This window comes from Rattus norvegicus, chromosome 1 (genome assembly GCF_021556685.1).
Source record: "Rattus norvegicus strain SHRSP/BbbUtx chromosome 1, alternate assembly SHRSP_T2T, whole genome shotgun sequence".
In the NCBI taxonomy this organism is placed as follows: domain Eukaryota; kingdom Metazoa; phylum Chordata; class Mammalia; order Rodentia; family Muridae; genus Rattus; species Rattus norvegicus.
Window position 1 is genome coordinate 7,995,977 of NC_141534.1, and position 14,850 is coordinate 8,010,826.

General features: G+C 43.3%; 1 protein-coding gene across 13 annotated transcripts in view; it reads right to left on the reverse strand.

Annotated features, from left to right (window-relative positions):
* Window positions 1-14,850, reverse strand: part of Utrn (utrophin) — a 502,827-nt gene that overhangs the window by 112,304 nt on the left and 375,673 nt on the right. For all 13 annotated transcript variants that reach the window (XM_087636075.1, XM_087636021.1, XM_087636135.1 and 10 more), the window contains 1 exon segment: window positions 3,035-3,164. In XM_087636075.1, the coding sequence (XP_087492201.1) occupies window positions 3,035-3,164 (130 nt within the window).

Sequence of the window (14,850 nt, forward strand, 5' to 3'; positions counted from 1 at the left end):
AAGCAGAGAGGAGGGGAGAGAGTGGGAGGAGGAGCGGGAGGTAGTGGTAGTAGAAGTAGGCATAGGGATCTGGGAGAGCAGTGGGAATGTTCCAGAAACAGGGAAGAGACACACAAACGTTCTGGGATCGGAGCAACCCTGAATGTTCAAGAAATAGCAGTGTAGTCAGGATGGCAGAAATAAGGATAAAATGAGATCAACTGAGAGACCAGGGTAGAGATAACAAGATAGCCAGCAGTAATGAACCTTCCTAAAGAGTCTCACATGAAGTCAGCTGGCTCACACTTTCATTTGCTAGTTATTATTCTTCAGTTGCTGCAGGAAGGAGATCGCTTAAAAGGGGGAGCAGGGAGGGAGCCAAGCTGAAGGGTAATCTGGGTGAGAGGTGGTGTCCCTTTGGAGCAACATACAGTGGTAAGGGATTCTGGTGTAGTTTCCATGTAGCAATGAGGGGACTTGCTCGAGGACTGAATTTGGTGATGAAAAACAAAGAATCCCATAGACGCACTAAGAATTCTGGGCTAAACAACCTGGAGGGCAGAATTTCTAAGGCGAGGCTCAAGAACTATAAGGAAAGATGATACAGGGAGTAGGAGGCTGTTGATCTCTACAGGATATGAGCTCCATTTAAGTCCTGGTAACTTGCTCTAAGTAGCTGTAGTCCAGTTTCACTTCATCTGAAAAATAAAATCAATACTACACCACTCATCCCTACTCTCACCACCAGCTTCTCCAAGCTTCTCATCTGCATTGAAGACTCAAGATTTTAAGGATCTGAGGAGATGAATTCTTCCCAAAAACTTTCTATAATTTGGTTCCTTTTCTTTGTTTTAAAATTTAGTTGTAGATGATTATTAACTAAACAGTTATTGAACACCTTCCTGGAGGAGACTATAGGCAAAGGCAGAATAATAAATAAAGCTAGTTCTTTATCTCATACCTTATGTAGTAGTCTTTATGACTCTAGCCCAGTGCCTCACACATACAAGGCATTCCTAAAATGGGAACACTCAACTAGGGGTACAGAAGAGAACTTTAGAATCTGAAGAAAAAGGCACAATGTATCTGCAAGCAGTACAGAGGGTGGGGCTGGGACCCCGACATGGAATTTCCCTCAGGGGCCCTAGGTAGATCTGGGCTGCTTCATCTCTATGGAGCCATTCAAACACTGTACCTAAAGGACATCAGAACTCTCTTAAACATTCTTGGGCAAAGGATTCTTAAGGAAAACAGACAAAATGAGAGCATGTGGAATAACCAGGACAACACAGTTCCACAATCACTCAAGCACAAACTGGAGCCAAGACAATAGTCAGAAGAAGTATTGAAGAGGCTCTGAGAATACACAGGACAGCTTGGATTATAGTTCAAACACCGTGCTAGATCCAAGAGCTTCTCCAGCATATAATGGAACATCAGTGAGGAAGTTTCATCGAGGAACAAGGATTCTCTCTGAGGTTGCTCGCAGACTGGAGTGGGGGACAGATAATGCATGAGCAGTATTATGTTGCAAACATAGGATGGTACAGTGAGATTAACGCTACGAAAAGTAAGGATTGCAGCTGGATATATTGGAGCAACCCTTTAATTCCAGCATTCTAGAGGCAGAGGGAGGTGTATTTTCATGAGTTCAAAGTCAGCCTATCCACAGTGAGTTCTAGTACAACCAGAGCTATAAGATTAGAGACCTCCACTCAAAAACAGAAAAAAAGAAAAGCCTAAACTATCCCAAGACCATACATAAAAGGCTGAGAACCCAGACTTAACAACAGTAGGCAGACATCACACACACACATGTGCATACTCTGGGTATGTAAGTAATACACATGTAACAGGAAACACGCATCCATTATTAGAACAATGGAGGTCTACGTCTCTCAGATGAAATTGCATTGTATTTGCACGTAGCCTAAGCACAGCCTTCTGTATACTTTAAGTCATGTTCCGTGACTTAAAACACAGAATAAAATACAAACGATGCAGGGTAAGCAGCCGTCCTGTGGTAGCTTTTATGCAATATCAGCAAGAGAAAATGTGTGTACATGCTTACTACGGATGCGAATTCTTTTCCCTAACAATTTCAATCCGAGTTAGTTGGATCCACAGCTGTAGGGCCCGGTGAAGCAAAGGGTCTAGAAGGTCATTCTTTGCCTTCAGGAGAGCTTACTTTTCAAAGACAGAAATAATAATTGTGTGTGATTAAGTTGGACCAGAGCTGGGAGACTCCGTTAGACTTGGATTCCTAATTGGTTGCTTCCACAGATAGTGGGACCCAGAGCAGAAAATAAAGCTAATGGTAGAAAACACAGTGAATGCCCTCTATGTGGGGTGGGGTGGGATGGGGTAGGGGGGCAAGTAATACACATATCGTTCCCAGCTTCCGTGGTGGGAGGGGTTCCCACTGCATCCCCTTACAAGAAATCGCTACTAGACACAGTTTAGGTACTCTGCCCACCTGCTTTCCCCGTGTAAAGAGTGGAAAAATACTTTGAACAACGTGTCTTTTAAATATTTATTTATTTTTACACAACATGTATGAGCATTTTGCCTGCATGCATGTCTGCACACCATGTGTGTGTACCCGGTGTCCTTGAATGTCAGAATAGGACAGCAGATCTCTTGGGATTGGAGCTACAGATGGTTGTGAGCTACCATATGGATACTGGGATTTGAACCCAGGTCCTCTGGTAGAGTAACCAGTGCTCTTAACTGCTGAGTTATGTCTTCAGTTCTGCATGTTTGTTTTCAAATATACCATGATACTTTTATTAGCAACACTGCAAAATTTAATAATGATACACTGGCCCCAAGATACCCGCCAAATTTTCTCTTAAATTTACTATGTGAAGAATTGCTATTTCCTAATAAAGAAGTTAGTTCTTGCTTCATTTTAAGCTAAATATGCAACAGGTCATTATTTGTACTTACTTGATGCTGCGAGGAAAATGCTGCTTGTTTGCTGTTATTGTTGTTTTGTTTTGTTTTTCCCCCTAAAACGCGAGTTTCCAATGACATAGAAATGAACCACACTCACCTGTCTTTGACTGTGGGTTCCTTCTGGGTTCTTCAGGGGCCTCTATCGGCTGATCAGCCAGAAACACTCGAGCTTGATCTACGGCGTTCAGCACAGAATATTCTTTCTCCTTTAGCTCACGTCTCAGCACCTTTGCCAAAGGAAACAGAGGTGGAGTGTTAGAGGCACCCTTGCCTGTTTTCAGCAAATGAAGGCGCATGCTTAGCTTGACCACTTCTGGCTGAGGCTGCAGAGGGAGTGGCTTAAGCCAACATTCAGATAAATTACAAGGGAAAATGTGTTACAGTTAGGAACAGTAACAGAAAGCCAAAGGGAAGGTGCCTGAAAATGGTGTCTATGTTGAAGCAAAGAAGAGAAAAAGATGGGCAGGAAGGATACTTTTAAGATAGTCATCTGTGGGAGTGAGCTACATTGTATTTGAGCTTACCAAATGTGAACTTGGAGAACTCCCACTGTGTGCAGTTGCTAAAACATAATAGCCTGCTCAAAGACACTTCCTCCTTAAGCCTGACAAGAAAAACTGCATCCAGTGATACAGAAGAAGGTAATTTTACACGGGGTAATGAGGGCCTCAGAAGTGTTTTATGTTCTTTGGAATGCATTGAGAAAAAATTAAGAGATAGGCACAAATTAAAATGTGTGAAATCAAAACTAAACCAAAGAGAACACATAAAAGACAGTCTCCAATTATCTTAAAACGCAGTCTGTCCATCTCTCACGCTGAGGCAATTACTGTTTTTCCCTGGTGAGGTTTTCATGCAGATCTGGGGCTCCCAGAACAACTCGTCTCTTAGCACAATTATTCTTTTAAGTAGAGATGACCTTTCACCTCTGCTCCTATAAAATGTTTGGTGATTAAGACTCTAATTGACAAGGCTTTAAGGACGGCTAAACTCACTCAGGGATAAGACGCCAACATGTAAATATGTCTCAAATGCCATTTTAACACTGAAGCAAAACTAGAACCAATGTTGCTGCTGTCACAGCCACATCTTCAGGACCTAATAATTTGTTTACAGAACAATTCAGTGGCTGTGCACTATGAACACACAGGGGTTCTTTTCCTCCCTAAAATATTTCTCCTTAAGATGGTGGAATCAAGTCTTTCCTTTCTGACATGATTACATGTTTTAACACAATGGTGTTAGGATGGAAGCTATCTGGAGGCTAAATCATCGTCTTTTGCACTCAGTAAAAAGGGGAAAAAAATCCAGAAGCACCAGAATAACCATCATATAGAGATAGTAAAGCTAAACTGGAGAGAAATGTGGGGCCTAAAGTCAAGGGGGCTGTTCCAAGTGGAGAGGGAAGGGGACAGCCAGGACAAGAACAGTTAGAGGTTATTTGACTTTTAGACCATGGACAGTTATTATCTGGTAAAAATTTTAAAAATGAAAGTAAGACCCCGCCCACCCTATAAAATAAGCTATGCACAACCCGGTATACAGAAGGATCCAGGTGGGAAGTAAAACTTTCTCTAAAAATCCATAGAAAGAAACATTCACACGCACTCCCTAACACTTATCACACCAAAGCCTGACAGCACAGTGAGTGAGGGTCAGCCACACCCCCAGTTAATGAGAATTAAATGGCCATGTTAGGGAACACATAGCCTTCCTGTTGAGGAAATGCACCTCAAGGTATACCAGGGTCTGACACTTGAATGAAATAAATCAGATCTGTTCATAATGTTTTGATATATGGGGAAAAAAGTCAGAAAAGAATGAGAAAAAGTAGATTTAAAAAAAAAAATCTGTGTGTGTGTGTGTGTGTAAATCTGATCCATATTTTTTAACAAAAGATTATCATATCTTTAGCTGAGAGAGATCTACAGGTGTGAAAGCATTCCTAACAGTTACTTCCAAAACCACTTATAAATAAATACAAAATGGTGGTATGGGAATATCACATTGATTTATATTTTTAAAAGAGTCAACTTTTTTAACTTTTAATAGTTAGGAGTACTCATCCCCCCAAAGCTGAGTGTAACCAGTTAATACAGAAGCAGTTCAGATCCATAAAACAATATCTGGGGATCTGCTGAAACTCTCCTTTCGGTGGGGACGTGCCAGAAATGAAGTGTTCAAATGCAAGGTGCCGAAGAGGAGGCAAAGACCCTGGCAGACCACACCTTCCCTCGGGCTGTCTGACAGAGAGAGAATTCCTAAAGGGAAACCAGAACCGATGTAAAAAAAATAGAAGAGGGGCTGGGTCTGGTGAGGAAGAACAGACATGGTGTTGGGCCTCAGGAAAAAGAAAATGTTCATAGGGAGATGTCCCAGAGGGTAAATTCCAGATGCTGTGGGGAAGAACTTAGGAGAGGAGACGCTGGTGACTTAAGAAAGGGGGTGTTCCTGACTGACCATTCAGAACGATTCAGTGCCTTGAAAAGTGCTGTTGGGAGGGTAGGGGACAAAAGAGAGCTGTTCTTAGAATTATGTTTAGAGTCTCACAAGTTCGAATAGAAAAATAAATGTTTGTCTACAGGAAAAACTACTGAGGAGACAAACTGATCGATTCCCCCACATGGCTGGAATTTTATCAATTATGCATGGAGACTCTCACAGGAGAGCAATTTTGTTGGCCGGCTGTTTGCTGTGCTAGGAAAGCTCTCCCCAGGCAGCCACACTGTAGATGCTTGGGACCATTAATGCCTTATAGATGGGGGTTTGCATAGCCACCCTACCACTACAGTGGCGTTCACCTCTCCCTACATTTCCTGTTCCCATTACTCTGCTCATGTCTGTGTACTTTGTCCGTCCTAGATCTATTATTCAAGGACAGTATGTATCCCTTTAAAAATGTTTTATTTAATTTCTATCTTCCCCAGATACCCTGGGAATTCTCTGGGCTTCTGGACCTTATAGGACAGGAAGCTGAGCACTGATCCAGCTCTGAAGTACTTCCTCACGGTGGGCGGTGGGGTGGGAAGGGGGCTTTATCTGAGTCCTGCAACGAGAAAAAGGTTCTTCCCCCAGAGAAGAATCACGCACCAGCCTTGGGAGGAAAGGTTCTAGTATGTACATCAGGAGACAGGAGAGAACCACAAGCCTTTAGCACCCATATAAGGCAGTAAGTAGCTAAGGAGCGAGAAGCAGGCAGAGGTGGGGGCAGAAGAAGATGTGTGTGTCTTTGTACTTCTGACACCTAGTAATGGACGATGGACAGGCTGGGGAAGAGCCAGGCAGCTGCGTTAGGAAGTCACCACAGATTTACACAGTTTTCTTAGCAATATTGTTGGGGCTTCTAGATCAATAAAACCCAAATCTGAGTACTAGAAAGTCTTCTACAGTTTACTTGCATTTCTCGACACATTGATCTACAGCCTGCCGAAGGGGAGAGGTGGAGAATCACCCTGCACTGAATTCTTGTTAGGGAATGTCTGGCGGACGGACTTACAAACCAGCGAAAGAAGTACGGCAGGCACGGGCAGGTGGAAACTGCCCTGAGCAAATAAAATGCTGGCACTGTAACCCTGACACCATCTCTCTCCCCAGTATCCTAGAGAACCACAGGTAGTGTATCTGTTCACACTCTATTTTGTTATTCAATTTGTCCTGTTTCAATTTTATTTAATAGCATTCACGAAGGGGTTTGACTTTCAACTGCATTCCACAGGTAATCACCACACCTTTCACCTCTCCCTTAGACACAGAAGAAAGCCCGCCTGGTCCTAAGCACCCAGGGAGCATGAATGATAAGGTCATTAGAACGCAATGAGTTGTTTTGTACACAAAGTAGCACACAGTCTCTAGCGTCACGTGCCTCATTTGGGAGCCACTTAAGTGAGTATAAGAATACCTAATTGGAATTTTTCTACGTTAATGACTTTATATTTTTACTGAAAACAACCCTCTTGCCAAACAATAACGAGTTTTGTTAACACACTGTTGCAAGAGGGTAGAATCACATGACACTTTCAGTTTGGTGATTCCTCAAATGTCAAACACTGGGTTTACCCTGTATGCTAGATATCCCATAACCAGATATACCCAGAAATAAAACATACGGTCAGATGAAAACCCACGTGTGCATGTTCCCGATGGCATGGTATCATAGCCAGACCGAGGGACCAATCAAACACGCATCCAACGATCAGCAGATCAGCAGAAAGTCCCAGAGCTGCACAGTAGATCTCAGCAAGGGAAATGAGTTCCAGACTGAGGCAGGCGACCGCTGGGTAAACCTAACAAATGTTCTCAAGGAGATGAGTCAGAGGAAAGCCTGTGGTGTGAGACTCCATTACCACAGGTGGGTCTACAGAGAAAAGTAGCTGAGGGTCGGAGGCCTGAGTGGGTGGAGGTAGGCATGGGGCTCTTCTGCGTGCAAATAAACTTCATTCCATCCAGTAATAAATGCAAACCAAGACACAAGTTATCAGAGGAAGTTGATCAGCTTAGTGCATCCGTGTCAGCAGACAGGTCCTGGGGGTGCTCGAGTCAGATAGAACACTCTTTTTGCTTTACTTACAACTTGCACAATTTATATTGGCTTGAAAGCACTCAGCGACACGATTGCTTAAATAAAGAAAGGACCAGGCAGGTGGCACGCTGGACAGCCATGCAGGAAGCGTCTAAGTCGATCGCTGAGTCCTTACGCACTGGGAACCTGAGTCCTGGGTCCTTATGAAGAGGAAGGAGTCAATGTGGGTGGTAAGCATACCCACGGGAAGATGGAGGGAGATACTGGTACTCAATCGCAAATAACGGTTCGCTATAAGAACTATGCAGGCACCCTTCAAATCCAAGCTTTAAAAAAAAGGGAAGGAAGAAAGAGACCTAGGTCATTCCTAAATACCTGAAATGCTCGTTGTAACTATTTATCCAATATTTACCCAATTTTTGAGAGTTTCAGAGTTTAGTGAGCCACGACAGGGAAAACAAAACCAAACTAAACTAAAGAATCTGGGTAGTTATTCTTTGAGGGGAAATGCATTTTCTCTCAACGGGAGATATGAGCTGAAACCTCCCATCTCATAGAAAGATGGGGGACCTTCTGAGCTATCAAAGGCTAGGATCTGACACTGTGAACTGCTTCAGCCACACGCTCCAGGGACAGCCCTCAGGAGTGAATGAGGCGAGGCCTCGTTTTAGCCTCTTCATGGTGCTCTTGCTTGCTGCATATCCATTTCCAATCTCTTTCCCCAAGTCTGAGATGATGGCCAAGCTACGAGTTTGCTTTGAGGCACCTGGCTGTTTGCAGTTCCCAGGTGCAGCCTCCTGGCGATGCTCATAGCATCCAGCAGCAGTAGGCACTGGGAGAGCTGTACAAGCCCAGTGGGACAGATGCTTGCAGCACTGAGGAAACAATGTGGTGGATAGAGGACACAGTCTACTCAGTCTATCGAGGCCAAGGCTAAGGCGACACATTCTGTTCCTTTCTTCTGAAGGTAATGAAATGCTAAACTGAGGGATCGATGACAAGCTCACTCAGTTCTGTAAATGGACCAAAGGCTGAACCATACACTTAATGGGGTAAACTTAATGATATGCAAATACCTTGTTCTTAAACTAATAGCATCAAAAAATCCTGCAGTTTGTGTGTGTTTTTTTTTAGTTTCTTTATAACATGCATGCACGCATGCACTCAAACATATAGAAGTTAATATATATGAATATATATCACATATATAATGTGTGTGTGTGTGTGAGAGAGAGAGAGAGAGAAGGGAGGTAGAGAGAGAGAGAGAGAGAGAGAGAGAGAGAGAGAGACAGAGAGAGAGAGAGAGAGAGAGAGAGAGAGAGAGAGAGAGAGAGAGAGAGTGTTTATCTCCAGGGTTGAGCACGTTTAGTAATGCAATGAGTCCTCTCTCTCATTCTGAAACACTTCCTACCTTGCTGTCCGGACACCCTGTGTGGCTATGCGCCTGTTCACTGAATTGACCGGCTAACGAGAATGAAGAACTATACTCCATCACTGGATGACAGAAGCAACCACGTCAGTTTAAGAAGAAGACATAATCCATTATTCTAACAATGTACACAGATAAACAGGAAGGAGACCAATGGATTGGGATTGGTACTGTTCACTTCAGCTGTTCAGGGAAAGCATTTCACAGGCTGTGAGGCTTATCCAAGTGGGTCCTGCTTAGTGGCGGGTGAAACACTGCCCAGTGAGGAAGGACTGGGGATTTTCCTTTTATGACAATATTTTAGAATCTGAGTCTCTGTGTTTGCCGGGAGAAATACCTAGCAAACACGCACAGCCTTTTCTTGCAGACACCTGGTGGTGACTTTGCCACCCAAAATTCAGCCACTAAGCTCATGTGGCAGCTTGGCACTGCCGGTGACACGTTCCATTGATGCAATCACCACTCAGGTTGAGACTGATTGGTACTGAAGTAGGGAACACGAGGATTTAAGAGGGGATGACGTCTTTCTTGCGAGACTGGACAAGTTCTCCTAGGAACAGATAAATCCTCATAAGGTCCAATTACTGCACAGCAGGTTACGGAGTCTGTCCCGTCCCCTGCTGTCACAGGCATCCGCTGCCTTCTTCTATCAGCACGCGTAGAGTATGAGGACCTCACTAGATATAACTCTGCCTCTAGATCTATAAGATAAGAGAACCACTTTCCCTTACACATTGTTCAGTTCCAAGTACTCTGTCACAGCAAAAGTAAATGAACTGATACACTAAGAGCCCCGAGTAATCCCCAGCACAAAATAGTCTAAAGGGAAATTTTAACTTACACGTGGTAAAGAAGACTCAACCGGAACGAGGAAGAAGGAAATTCAAAATAACTCAGGGTAACATCACAAAGGAAAGCAGAAACTGGATTTTAAAGCCTAAATGTTCTAAAATGTTTACTAGACCTCATATGCTCAAGAGTCAACAACGGCGAAGAGAGAATACAAAAATTATTTTGTGCCCATAAGAAATAAAATCCACTTAGCTGGACACAGTAGTCTCAGCTCTCAAGAGACTAAGACAGGAACAATACAAGTTCCAGGACAGGCGAGAGGGTACAGTGAAAACCTGTCTTGTATGGAGACATTCTACTGTCTCCCAAGGTATGGGCTAGCAAAGTAGCATAGAGTTTTCCACCCAAATAAGAAAGTTAAAGCACACACTAATCTCATACTGAATATACAGGAAATGGCTAGACATAGCCACAGACCATGTGACACAATCTAAAAGGGGGAGAAGAATGACAGAGTGTGATAATTGTCACCAGACTTCTTTGAGAAGCACAAGCAGGACACCAAGAGCCCTACTAAGTACAAACAATGCAGAAAAGAAGGATGGGTAAGTTCTCAAACACAGGAGTCTCTTAAAAGCACATGCATCTCTCTCTCTCTCTCTCTCTCTCTCTCTCTCTCTCTCCCTGCATTTTGTCTTGTGTATAGTGAGTGTCTGTGTGTGTGTCTGTGTGTGTGTCTATGTGTGTGTGTCTGTATGTGTGTCTGTGTGTGTGTCTGTGTCTGTGTGTCTGTGTGTATGTGTGTCTGTGTGTATGTGTGTCTGTGTGTGTTTCCATGTGTGTGTCTCTGTGTGTATGTGTGTCTGTGTGTCTGTGTGTGTTTCCATGCGTGTGTCTGTGTGTGTGTCTGTGTATGTGTGTCTGTGTCTGTGTGTCTGTGTGTCTGTGTGTGTTTCCATGCGTGTGTCTGTATGTGTGTCTGTGTATGTGTGTCTGTGTGTGTGTGTCTGTGTGTATGTGTGTCTGTGTATGTGTGTGTGTGTGTGTGTGTGTGTGTGTACGCTTTGCATGTGTATAGATGCACGTATATCATTTCTATGTATGAGCATATATGTCGAGGCTCCGGACTGAAGCAAAGAACCTCCCCTTATCATCCCAGCACTCTTCTGCCTTATTCAGCGGGGCAGCAGCATCTCTCAGTCCAACACTGCGCCTGCATCACTAGTCTGCGTGCCCTGGGGAGGGCCAGCCATGCCCACCTGGCATTTACTTGAGATCTGGGGATCCAAATGCCAGGGTTGCCAGGCAAATGCTTTAACTGCAGGGGCATTTCCCGTTGAATTTTTCATGTGAACTGTAGGTTTAAAAACACATGAATGAATGCGAAGGCTGAATAATTTTGAGAGTAAAGCCATCTTAGTCTCTCATGTGGTGACCTGTTTCATGCCTTTCCTGTGCTTTCTGAAACGGAGCCTCAGATGAAAACCTGAATTTAAGTGTCAGAATTTTATTCCTACCAGAATATCCAGGAGTTTAACATCCCCCTTAAAAGAGCCATCTGACCTCCCTGAGCATTCAAACAGCAACGAGGGCTCCGGCAGGCTGTGCCAGGCAGCAGGATGAACTGCCGAGTATCCAATTCTAAGAACCTGCAGAGATTCCTCATTGAGGCTTACCAATCAGCGACATTTCTCTCCACCTGCTAGAACCTCCTGAAAGGCCAGGGATTCGGGGAAAGGTGGTTTAAGAAGGTACTAGCTTGGCAACGGTCAGAAACTGCCTCATCTCACTCACAGCAGTTCACTTCCATCCTGGGCATAGCATCAGCTTGGCGTAATATAAAAATTGCTGCTACACAAACAGCACTATCAGTTCTTCTCAGCTGCAGCAACATGGAGAACCTGGGAGTCTCTAAGAAAACAGACTCAGAGAGGAGATAGAGTGTGGTGAAGAAGCTCCGCTCTTCACGGGGGCAAGCGCTTTCTTTCCTCATGCATTTCCCACTGTGCTACTGTACCTCCCCTTAACCATATGCCTAAAAATATTAGAGCCAGGACTGGACCCTTTTACATCATGAACTAAAGAGCAAACCTTTCTACTGTTTTAAGGTGGTTACCTCAGGTACTTTGTTACAGCAGGGAAAACTCACTAACACACCCATCTCCTCTTAACAGGAGAAACTGAAGTTATTATGTCTTCAGATGTTCAAGGGAGGACTCCTGTTAAAGCTAAGGAAGGTGTGTATGCAAGAAGGAGAGAACACCATGTGAACATAGTTCCTAGAGAACAGCGTTTCTCAACCTGTGGGTCGTAACCCCTTTGTGGAGGTCAAATTACCCTCACAGGGGTCACCTAAGACCACTGGAAAACACAAACATTCACATTAAGATTCGCAACTGTAGCAAACTGACAGCTATGAAGTAGCAACAAAAGTAATTTTTTTGGTTGGAGTGGTCACTTCCTCATGAAGAACTGTATACTTAAGGGTCGCAGCATTAGGAAGGGTGAGAACCACTGCTCTAGAGGAAGCTAAGACAGAAGTGTGTTTGCTTTGCTTTGCTATTACTATTTGCACTGTGAGGGATTGAAGCAGGGACTTGTGCAAACCCAGCTAGAGTCTGACCACTGAGATACAACCCCGGTTGGCTTTTGCTTTTTATTCTGAGACAAGATCTCACTCAGCTGTCCAGATAGCCTTAAATTCACTAAGAATTACACCCCAGGCAGGACTTAAATGTGTGATCCCCCTGCTTCAGCTCTTGAAAAGCTGAGAAGGCAAGCTTGAATAACCAAGACCCAGCTGTTCATTATTTCATCACATCTGTAACATATTATCTCCATAATTGAAAAAGTATACCTAAAAGAATACTTAATAGAGAGCTCATTAATCATTCGAAATATCATTGAAAGTGTTATGTGTAAACTTTAAATTATTTTTTCTATTGTTCATTGAGAAATAAAATATATACATCTATCTCATATAATGCTTTTTTTTGAAATAATTAATAAACTGCAGAATGGCTCACCCAGCTAACATACGTATTATCTCATATAGTTCCAACGTTTTAACAATGACACTTAAAATACACTCTTTCAACAATTTTCAAGAATGCAATACATGCTACTAGTTATAGTCTCCAGGCTGCATGACGGAAGTCATGAACAAATCACTACCTTTACATAACACACTTTTAACAATTACATATGTATGGGCCAGGGAGATGGCTCAGTGGCCAAGAGTGCTTACTGCGCTTCCAGAGGACCCAAGTTTACTTCCCAGCACCAGCATTGGGTGGCCCATAACTACTAGTAACTCCAGGTCCAGGGTATCGGACAGTTTCTTCTGGTTTCCCTGGACAGCTGCACTCATGTGCAACATTCCCACAGACAGACACACATACATACACAAACAAACACAAAACTAAAAATAAATCTGTAAAACAAGAGGGCGACTGTGTATTAGAAGCCAATGCTTCATTTCTATGGCAAACTGCACAACTTTTCTACTGTTTCCCTTCAATGATCTCTTCCAGCTAGATTCATTCATAAAATAGGATATCCGACAATTATTAAATCAGAGAGTCTGTACGTTTAAATTCCTGTGTTCACTGGAGATCTTAACATACTTAGTTTTGAAGAGTATCTGATGTTTAGTTTTAAAGTATATATTCAAGGGACAAAAGGAGCCACGCTCACTGGGACAATCTGATAGCATATGCCAGAAGGTAAAATAAACCGTATTTCAGAGGTGTCTCAATAACCTTGATTTGCCAGCCCGCTCCCTCTCATCTCATCAACAGAACTTTCCCACCCCTGGAGTTGAGCAATTCAGGGGCTATTAAGACAGAGAAAAGATAACTTCTTGGCTGGAAATGATGGCGTCCACTTAGGCTCTCAGCACCGGGAGGACACTGAAAGGAAAGCCACACATTCAGTGCCCGCGTGAACTGAATGGCAAGACCCTGACTTAGAAAGGAAAGAATCCTCTTAACTAACACATGTCAAACTATTGCTGTGCTGATAGGGTTCCTTACACTGCAACTATTACATATAATAGTTATAAAGTTGTCTCTGAGCTGTTGATGACAGACCTTTGCTTATATTTCTATAGAGAGTACCGTTTTTCTTAAAGATTCGTTCAGGTGCTTAAATTAGCAAACAGGCTGAGGCAACAGCTAAAGGGGAGAGGGCTTGCCTAGCATGCACAAAGTCCCTGGCCCAACCCACACCTCAACATAATCTGGGTTATGGTGGCACACTCCTGTAAAAGCACTCAGGAGGTGGAGGCTGGAGAATGAGAAGTTCAAAGTCACCCTCAGATACACTGCAAGCTTGATACTCACCTGGCATCCGTAAATAAGACAGTGTCTTAAAAAAAATACACACGTGTGTTTTTTAAATGTGATATTTGGTAAATGAACAAACTAAAAGGATTACAGAGACATAAGGGGATTAAAAAGAACCAAACACCCTTAGATGTATTTCACTCATTTTGCACTCAACAAGTCTTTATTGAGTGTATGGAATTGTAGGTACACAAAGAACAGAAAATAGTACAGCAGCTACACTGGAAGATGAAAATGCTGGGACGAAGAAGGGATGTGAGAAAGGCTGCCAGGACTGGAAGGTACCATTCAGCACCTCGACAAGCAGCAGAGAGTTAACTGTGTAGACTCTAAGAAAGAGCGTTCTGGAACACAGCGTGGTTCTGTGATTGAAATCGCAGCAAGAGGCCAGCATGCCTGAGACCAGTGTGGGAGGAGAGAGAGCAAGAGCTGAGATGAGCTAGCTGGGTGTGCGGGAGGCATGGAGGACTCTTGCATGCCTTCCTGAGTCTATTACTGTGAGCTCAATTTATTAAGAGGAACATAATGGCTGCTGTGCTGAGGACCCCAGAGTCAGACGAACGGTGACAAGCAGTCAATTTAGATTCTCTATCTTGATGAGAGAACTTAAAACTCCCCATCACATTAAATTAGAAAGATAAGGTTCAAGGTACTACTATTATTACTGCTATTATTATTATTACTATTATTATTATTAATTTATTAATTGCTTTACTTAAGCAACTGAAGCCACATCTCTACCAGGTGAGACAGAGGAGTCTGGATGGAATGTTTTAAAGGTCAACTCTGCAGTGCTTTCAGCTTGGCTACAGGATATTCAACGGTAG